Source organism: Lithobates pipiens, unplaced genomic scaffold (genome assembly GCF_037356315.1).
Source record: "Lithobates pipiens isolate NorthernLeopardFrog02 unplaced genomic scaffold, aLitPip1_a1.2 Scaffold_28, whole genome shotgun sequence".
NCBI lineage: Eukaryota > Metazoa > Chordata > Amphibia > Anura > Ranidae > Lithobates > Lithobates pipiens.
The window spans coordinates 158733441-158743695 of record NW_027507789.1 but is presented as its reverse complement, the minus strand read 5'-3'; the positions used below and the strand labels follow the sequence as shown (position 1 = coordinate 158743695).

General features: G+C 42.2%; 1 protein-coding gene across 1 annotated transcript in view; it reads right to left on the bottom strand.

Annotated features, from left to right (window-relative positions):
- Positions 1–524: 524 nt before the first annotated feature.
- Positions 525–10255, bottom strand: part of SNF8 (SNF8 subunit of ESCRT-II) — a 40633-nt gene continuing 30902 nt past the window's right edge. Inside the window, exons 6-8 of the mRNA XM_077459790.1 lie at positions 10114–10255; positions 6749–6823; positions 525–1107 (exon numbers count right to left, since the gene is read on the bottom strand). Coding sequence (XP_077315916.1) covers positions 970–1107; positions 6749–6823; positions 10114–10255 — 355 coding nt within the window. The 3' untranslated portion in view covers positions 525–969. The remainder of the gene's footprint in view (positions 1108–6748; positions 6824–10113) is intronic.

Sequence of the window (10255 nt, the reverse complement as noted above, 5' to 3'; positions counted from 1 at the left end):
AGTAATGGAGCAGCGTGTTTAAAACAGCTAAAAAAAAAAAAGAGTTAGGTAAGCCTGTGTAGAAGCCTATGTAGAATTAATGTAAAGCCGTTTTATTTTTGCAATACAAGTACATTAATGCCATACTGGGAGCTGGAATTTAGAAGAAAAAAAAAGTGAACAAAAAAAGTGAACTTCGACTTTTTAAAAGTTATACAATGACAGACACATTCCAGCACTACTGATGCCATGGAGGTCACCATCACGTCATGCCTGGAACATCATAGGTGTGCCATCTATTTTTCTGTTTTGAATGTTAAAGGCTGCAGTACATCTGCCAAAAGGAAAACGCTGATGAGGGAAATCTTTCCCCGAGATACATATGGGAGCATGATTCAACTTGCTGACAACCAAAATATCACTTTGGGGAGGAGTTGTACTTTTACTATGTAGAGCCCCAACATTTAATTACAGACAAATATGGTGTCCTAATCTGCAGGCTGTGCACCTAGGTTCTCAGTAACCAATAATAATTAAAAAAAAAGTTTTATTATTACAATATTTTATTGTAGAAAGTATAGTACAGTGGAATACAAGTTTTTTTCTTTTCTTTGTGCAGACTGATGGGGGGACCAGTTTCTTCAGTAAACTGTATACATTCCAGAACAATGAATTTCCAAGTGGCCCTGCAGAAGGTACACTTCCGATACGTGGCTGGTTCAGTCTGTAGCACAGTAATCATTACATAGGAGAAAGGCCACTATTTGGCTGTGATTGAACTCCACTAATAAAATGTCCTCTGTTCTATCAGTTAAACGTCTTATTTGCACATGTAAACAGGGCTGCTAGATAAAAATGTCAGATACATCTGCTCCAGTCCCAGTCAAAAGGGAGAACACAAAAAAAAAAATCTGCTTCCTTCAGAGGCGGTTTGTTTTGTAAGACAGAGGAGTATGAGGTAGTGGAGATTTCAATGCCCATTTGCAGGTGTCATGGTGGTCCCTCGCTGGACTCCTCTGGAGTACTTCGGTCAGAATAAAGTTCAGTAAAGAGACCTGGTAGCCAATATTGGGGGTCTCCGGCCGCCTGCAAATCTAGCCATGCCAAGCCTTCCTTCAGTAAGTGTTCCTAAATGGTGACAAACAGTAAGATTACATTACCACAAAAACAATAAAAAAATGTTTGAATCAAATATTTTTTATTAATGCTCTTATACACAACAATACACACATCATACAACCCAAATACATATTAAAAACACACAAACACACCATAGTCGCTTACAATCATTAAATCATACAATTCTTAGGCCACAGCCACACAGATGTTTTTTTTTAGTAAATGCTTTTTCAATTGCACGCTAAAAAAAACTGAGAAGAGAGTCGCTTGTTTGGAACCTCCTCTGTTTAAAAAATATCTTCATTTAATGAATACTAGGGATTCTCTGACTGGACAAGGGTATATTTTGATATCCGCTCTTCCTCTCCAGGCCGTCCAATCAGAAAGAGAAAGAGCTTTGTATTAACTGAAAAAAGATACAAGATGTTTTCTAAATGGAGGAAGGGCCGAGCAAGCAAGTTCTTAGAGACCTGGCACACCAAAAGCTGAACTGCATTCTCTGAACTTGGAAGCACTTTATATTAAGACAGCCAGATATGGAGAAACATGAAAAAAAACCCTAGAAAAGAAAGAAAACAAAAGTCACATTTCAGGAACATTCATGCAGCCAGTAGTACTGTACAGGGGAGGTTAGATACAGCCATGTAAATGCCAGCATGATGCAGGCCTGATTGCCCCTTCATAAAATTAGTCTGGAGGGAATGGGTGACAATGGTTTTGCACAGAACAGCCCAGGTCCTCCTCCTTCTCGGATCCCTCACCAGCAATACTGGCCCCTCTCTCCTGTTGAGTACCCCTAGAGCAAGCAGCTTGCTCCCGAACTGAGACACAGCTCCCTGTCTGTTCAGACATGGAGCAGTGGCCCACCGCACCCGCTTTCTCTCTCATTGGCTGACTGTGATTGATAGTAGTGGGGGGCCAATGGCGACACACTGCTATCTCAGCCAATGGAGGAGGGGATCCCAGGCAGCTGAGAAACTCCTGCAACATTGCTGGATCTAGATGGGGCTCAGGTAAGTATTACAGGGCCTGAGGGGAGCTGCTGCACACAGAAGGCTTTTTATCTTAAAGTAAATGTAACTATTATTTTTTTCTATAAAAACAACATACATGTTACACTTAGCTCCTGTGTACAGTTGGTTTTGCACAGAGCAGCCCGGATCCTCCTCTTCAGTGCTCCTGACCCCTCCCTCCTGTTGAGTGCCCCCACAGCAAGCATCTTGCTATGGGGGCACTGGAGCTGAGTCACAGCTCCCTGTGTCCATTCAGACATGGGGCTGTGGCCTGGCCTGTCCCACCTTCTCTTTCTTCTGATTGTTTAGTGGACTTTGAATGACAGCAGCAGGAGCTAATGGCACCAATGCTGCATCTTAGCCAATCAAGAGGGAGAGTCCCGGATGGCCGAGACACTCGTGGACATCTCTGGACAGAGATAGGGCTCAGGTAAGTATTGAGGGGGGGGGGGGCAGCTTCTGCACACAGAAGGCTTTTTATCTTAATCCATAGAATGTATTAAGATAAAAAAAAAAAAACCTGACTTTACAACCCCTTTAAGAGTGCACCCTGCATTTGGCTAACATATTACATCGAGCTCTGAAGGTTGCTGGAAAGCAGAGGTTGGTAAGTGAAGGTAATCAACCAGACTAACTGCATTCTATGCAGAAGCCCCCTAATACTTACTTGAGCCTCGTCTCGATCCATCAATGCTGCAAGAGAGTCTCAACTTTCTGGGACCCTACCTTCTCACTGGAGACAGCAGCGGGCACCATTGGCTCCATTTCTAAATGGACACAGAGCAGCAGCTCAGGTGCCCCCATAGCACGCTGCTATGAGAGGGGCCAGGAGGGCCGACAAAGGACCTGGGCTGCTCTGTGCAAAACCATTGTACAGAGCAGGCAAGTATGATTTTTTTATTTTATTTTTTAACCACTTGCCGACCGCCGCACGACGATATACGTCGACAGAATGGCACGGGCAGGCATATGGGCGTATATATACGTCCCTGCCTTCCCGCGGGTGGGGGGCCCGATCGGGCCCCCCCCCCCGGTGCCAGCGGCGGTCGGTATCCGTACAGGAGCGATCCGGGATGAGGGGGCGGCCATTCGTTCATGGCCACCCCCTCTCGATCGCTCCTGACGAATGGAAGTGAGGCGTGACATCACTTCCTCTCCTGTAATGTAAACACAGGCAGAGGAAGTGATGTAATCTCTCCTCCGTGTCGGTATTTTTCGTTTCCGGCACCGAGGAGAGAGGATCGGTGAGTTGCACCAACACGACACTACACAGTAGAACATGCCAGGCACACTCACACCCCCCCTTCACCCCCCAATCACCCCCCCAATTACCCCTGCCCCCCCAGTCACAGTGACACCAATTGCATTTTTTTTTTTTTGCATTGGTGTCATTTGTGACTGTAATAACTGTTAGGGCAGTTAGTGTTAGCCCCCTTTAGTTCTAAGGTACCCCCCTAACCCCCCCAATAAAGGTTTAACCCCGTGATCACCCCCCCGTCGCCAGTGTCACTAAGGCTGGGTTCACATTGCAGCGGTTTATGAGAACGGATGTGATTCGCACCGCACTGCAGTGCAAATCACATCCGATCTCTGTGCGATTCGAGTTCAGCCATACAGATAGTATGGCTGAATTTGCGTCGCACCCGCCGCAAATTCGCACGGGACCCTTTTTTTGGTCCGCAGCAGAATCGGATCGCATGGGTGTTCACACCATGCGATCCGAGTTTGCAGATCGCACTGCGATATGCGAACTGATCTGGGGGTGTCATTAACATTTCACTGACACTCCCAGCAGTTCGCATAGGGCAGTGTGAACTGCCGCCGGGAGGCATGCGATGCGGGAACCCGCCGCGGATTCGTGGCGTTCCCGCATCGCTCCAGTGTGAAGCCAGCCTAATAAGCGATCATTTTTCTGATCGCTGTATTAGTGTCACAGGTGACGCTAGTTAGGCAGGTAGGTATTTAGGTTCACCGCAGCTTTTTATAGCGCCAGGGACCCCCATATACACTACCGCATAAAGCCCCCTGATTGCCCCCTAGTTAACCCTTTCACCAGTGATCACCATATAACTGTTACAGGTGACGCTGGTTGGTTAGTTTTTTTTTATAGTTTCAGGGCACCCGCCATTTATTACCTAATAAAGGTTTAACCCCCTGATCACCCGGTGGGTGATATAAGTTTGAGGGTCAGATAAGGTCTGTGTCGCCCCAGGCAGCGTCAGGTTAGTGCCAGTACCGCTAACAGCCACACACAAAGCATACACCTCCCTTAGTAATATAGTATCTGATCAGATCTATATTAGCGTCGCCAGCAGTTTAGGTTTCCCAAAACGCATTGTTAGCGGGATCAGCCCAGATACCTGCTAGCACCTGCGTTTAGCCCCTCCGCCAAGCCCAGACCAGCCCACCCAAGTGCAGTATCGATCGATCACTGTCACTTACAAAACACAACACACATAACTGCAGCTTTCGCAGAGTCAGGCCTGATCCCTGTGATCGCTAACAGATTTTCTTGTAGCGTTTTGATACAGTCGCTGACAGCCTAGGTGCTTTTTTACCTGTGAGTCTCACTAGTGTACCCCTAAATTTAGGGGTGTCTACTTTCCAAAATGGGGTCATTTGGGGGGGGGGGGGGGGGGGGGGGTTTGTGCCATCTTGGCATTTTATGGCCTTCAAAACTGTAATAGGTAGTGAGGAGTGAAGTCAAATATTTACGCCTTTAGAAAACCTGAAGGCGGTTCTTGGCTTTCGGGGCCCCGTACGCGGCTAGGCTCCCAAAAAATCCCACACATGTGGTATCCTCGTACTCAGGAGAAGCAGCAGAATTTATTTTGGGGTGTCATTTCACATATGCCCATGGCATGTGTGAGCAATATATCATTTAGTGACAACTTTGTGAAAAAAAAAAAAAAAAAATTAAAGTTTGTAATTTTCCCGCAACTTGTGGCAAAATATAAAATATTCCATGGACTCAACATGCCTCTCAGTAAATAGCTTGGGGTGTCTACTTTCTAAAATGGGGTAATTTGTGGGGGTTTTGTGCCATCTTGGCATTTTATGGCCTTCAAAACTGTAATAGGTAGTGAGAAGTGAAATCAAAAATTTACGCCCTTAGAAAGCCTGAAGGCGGTGCTTGGTTTTCGGGGCCCCGTACGCGGCTAGGCTCCCAAAAAGTCCCACATATGTGGTATCCCCGTACTCAGGAGAAGCAGCAGAATTTATTTTGGGGTGTCATTTCACATATGCCCATAGCATGTGTGAGCAATAGATCATTTAGTGACAACTTTGTGTAAAAAAAAAAAGGCAATCAAATACCATCAAAAGAAAGCTCTATTTGTGGGAAGAAAAGGATGCAAAATTTTGTTTGGGTACAACATTGCATGACCGCGCAATTACCAGTTAAAGCAGCGCAGTGCCAAATTGTAAAAAGACCTCTGGTCATTGACCAGCAAAACGGTCCGGTCTGAAAGTGGTTAAATAACAGACTAATATCACTTGAAGTGCGGTTATAGCTTTTAAAGCAAGCAATACTGAGAAAATAACCTTATGCTTCATTGATGACAACAGTAAAGACTGGGTCACACCAGCAGTAATGCTAGATTTGGAGGGAAAAAAAAAAAAAAGCTCTGTGGCCAACTAATGCAGTACACAAGGTCTAGAAAACACCACAATGCAGAACTCAATGTTTAAGGCTAGGTTCACATATATGCGTGTAGATCTAGCGCATTCCTGCACCAGCACGCAAACTGTGCCGCTATTTAGCAAACCTGCTGGGATGCCATTCAATTCTTAATGGCACCCGCACACATCTACAAATGTAGCACGTTTTCCGGTGTGAAAAGCATCACGTGATTTCCATGAAGCTTCGATTTGAAAAAGGTGCAGACACCTTTCTCCTGCGTTTCCTGCATGTACAGCAGCTCATTTCAAATGATAGGGCTGCTGTGCCCCCACAAACGCTAACTGCACCAATTGCATAGGTGTGAATCTAGTCTATAGGTGACAAAACCCATCTCAAAACTCCTGAACAGACTGAGCTAACTGGCAGACTGGAAAGTAATTTAAAAGAATCCATGTACCAAGAACCAGTAACAATGGACTGACAAAGACTGCCTCCACTACACCTCCGCTGTCACGAACATTGACGAAAAGATTTTCGTCAATGAAATTACCACTACTTTAGTCGACTAAAATGCAACTAAAACAATTCAGGTGACTAAAATACAATTAAAACGGCATTTTAGTCAAAAGACTATGGGGGTCATTTACGAAAGGAAAATCCACTTTGCACTGCAAGTACACTTGGAAGTACAGTCACTCTAAATCTGAGGGGTAGATCTGAAATGAGGGGAAGCTCTGCTGATTTTATCATCCAATCATGTGCAAGCTAAAGTGCTGTTTTTTTATTTTCCTTGCATGCCGCCCTCGGATCTACAGCGACTTTACTTCCAAGTGCACTTTCAGTGCAAAGTGGATTTTCCTTTAGTAAATACTCCCCTATGACTAAAAGTAAATCTAAATTTAAACCTCAAAATTAACAGCGGTGACAGGCACACTTCAGTACAGGTCTGGGGATGCCCCGTCATGCTACCACTGTCAGTCTGCCTAGAATCTTATACAGTACAGATTCAACTCACCAGCACATGATTTGCTCTTTCTTTCTCCCAATTCAGACTTGATTGTATTTCACCAACTGTCACATAGCCCTTTTTCTGCAAGAAATAATAAGAATGGTGATTTTCGGGTAGCACTGAAATCAGGAGTTTAATTATTACCAAGAAAACAATCTGCATGGAGTTTGTATGTTCCCCTGCTATTGTGTGAGTTTTTGTCGAGCAGGCAGTAGCCTCTGGAACAAGGAACAATATAAATCCTTGTATTTACTGTGTAAAGAAGTGCATTATATGGTTTTATAAATATAGGAAAAAATAAATAAATAAGAAAAACCAAAAAACATTAAAGTACATTTTTAGCCCTTGTTCGCATTGAAATCGGATGACTTCATCTGAAATCGCACAATTTCAAAACTGCATGTCAGTGCAACTTCTGTGCAAGTCGCACCCGAAATTGGCAAAAGCAGTGCAGGAACTACTTTTTCAAATTAAATGCTGCACCGCAAAGTCGGCATCACATCTATTTGAACAGTGCCACTGCAGACAATATGGTGTGACTTGTCATGCAATTTGACCTGTCAGGTCAAAGTTCAGGGTTAGTATATTTTGGAGAGGAGTTTTTTTTTTTTTTTAAACATTTACTTATTTTTTTTTAATTAGTGTCGGTGTGTTTTAGGCAAGATAAAAAAAAAACCCACTACGGATACAAACAACACATATATAGTATTGCTGTGATCGTCAGGAGCAGGAGAATTTATTTTGGGTTGTTCTTTGGTGGAATGTTATGGTAACAAGAAAATTTACAGCTAAAAAAAAATAAATAATAATTATATATATATATATATATATATATTAAAAAAAATTCTACTTTGGGACAGTTTTCCTTTTATAAAGACGATTTTATCAACTGTCCTTGATTTCTGTATGGACCTATTTTATTTAATGAAGACATTTTCACTGGAGTGCCGCTGTCTGGATTTGCTCTATTGGATGCACAAAGTAGTTGTGACGATATGTACGGTTTTACTAAAACGTGTCAAAAAATTGTGCTTAGGCATTAAGATTTGTTTTACCCTTAAGAGCAAAGGGGTTAAAAATAAGTCGGCAATAGTAGCTGCCATATTCCCACATGGTCCTTTTAAAAAGGTGTTACTGTCAGTTAAACACATTCAATTATTTGTCGCCCGCAGGCTATTTATTAATGGCCCGGATACTTAAAGTAGTTAAAACAAGCACAGGGCTGCAGCCATGAACTTGGTATCAATTTTTTCAGCCAGCGACCAGCTTTTCAGTAAAAAGGATTACTTTTACTACACTGTGAAGTGCAGTTTGGCTACGTACTCTATGCAACACCACTGGTTATAGTTTACCAAAAAATATGGCATTCGATTTTGTTTGCGTGCTCTAAATATTCGTTTTAGTGCATTTGTTTACTGAAAATGTTTGATAAAAAGTTGTGCAAAAAATCATATAATATACAAAATAGGGTTGCACCGATACCAGTGTGGGTACTAAGCATTTGCACAAGTATCGGTACTCATGCAAATGTTCCGATACCCGCAACTTTTAGGCTCAGTTCCTTCAGCTGTCAGTGAGATTCCCGCTCTGACAGCTGAAATTAAAAACAAACAAAAAATAAGTTGGCAATTATCGGTTGTTCAGGAGCCGGGCTGCTGTGTCCTGAACAACCGATAACCCATTCAGCTGTCAAGTGGGGGTCCCCTTTTGACAGCTGAAGTGTAAACTGAAGTCCTGGCAAATGGAGCGGTCAAAAAATAAATAAATAAAAAGCAGCAGGGTAATGTTTATCAACAACATTGCTTAGCTAAAAGTTTAAGAAACATTGCTTCTTTTTGTATCTTACCGTTTTCTTCATCTACAGATCAAAAAGGGATGAACGTCTATCTGCAGATGAAGTCAGTTTAACTACTTGTGAACCGTCCACCATATAATGATACGGCGGCTGTTTAATGTGGAATCCAGTTGTTATGGCAGCAGATAGCTGCCATAACTCAGGTATCGTTTTAAACAGCGGTCCGCTTTCAGAGAAAAATGGTCTCTGCGGAGGATTCACCTCGAGATTACTTTTAATGGGTGGTGGGAATGGTGCCCCCCAATCCCCCCCGCTGGTCTCCGCTGCTTACCGGAGCCATCGGTAGTGTGGCGACAATCAGGTCCTCTCCCCTCAGTAACATTGAGCAGAGTGAAGAAAGCAACGTCAACCATCAATTAAGCCCAATGGTCTTAAAAGGGGATATTATTTATTTTTTTAAGAAACAAAAACAAGACTTTTTTTTGTTGCATTTAAGTGTAAATGTGAGATCTCACATTAAAGAGGTCCTGTCATGCTTTTTTTCCCCTATTACAACGGATGTTTACATTCCTTGCAATAGGAATAAAAGTGGCTTAAAAAAATAACATTTTTTTTAAATGGACAGTGTAAAAATAGAAACATGAAAAGTAAAACAAATAAAAAAATTTAAAAGCGCCCGTCCCGCCGAGCTTGCACGCCAAAGCGATTGCATATATAAGTCGCTCTCGCATATGAAAACGCTGTTTAAACAACACATGAGGTACCTCTGTGATCGTTAGAGAGAGAGTGAGAGCAATAATTCTAGCAAAAGACTTTCTCTGTAACTCAAAGCGGGTGCAATTTTTAAAGCATGGCATGTTAGGTATCAATTTACTCAGTGTAACATTATCTTTCACAATATAGAAATACAATTTGGGATAACTTTACTGTTTTCTTATTTTGATCTATCACACACACACTGATATATATTTATTAATAATTTTTTTCAGACACCTAGAGAATAAAATGGTGCTTGTTGCAATACTTTGTCACACCGTATTTGCGCAGCGGTCTTACAAATGCGAATTTTTGGGGGAAGAGGCCCTTTTTTTTTTAAATTAACAAAATAAGAAAACAGTAAAGTTATCCCAAATTTTATTTCTATATTGTGAAAGATAAATGTTACACCGAGTAAATTGATACCCAACATGCCATGCTTTAAAAATTGCACCCGCTTTAATACACACACACTATAATCATTTTATGTTTGGGGGTTCTAAGTAATGTTCTAGCAAAAATAAAATATATATTTTAACTGAAAAATAAGCCTGGTCCTTAAGTGGTTAAAGCAACCTGTCAAGTATATAACCTTTTTATATAATTGTTTGGAGGTTTTAAAGTGACATTCTAGCAAAATAAAAATCAAATTTTAACGTGTGTGAAAAAGTACAAAATTGCCCCATACACAAAGTAGGTAAAAAGGCAGTTTGTTTTTCACTTCCAGGGTCCGTTAATTGATTATGTGATGATCACATTTTGATACAATAGAGCCCAGTACTGTAAAAGCTGCAAGACAAAGCCATTGATTTGTACGAACCTCTGCCAGCTGTAGTACCACGGTGTGATCCATGTTCAGCTCTGCAGGAACCGACTGCACCAGGTAAGATCCACCCACAGGGATGATGCCAAAACCACTACCTAGGACTTTGAGTTTTTTGATCGCTCTGATGATATCGTCT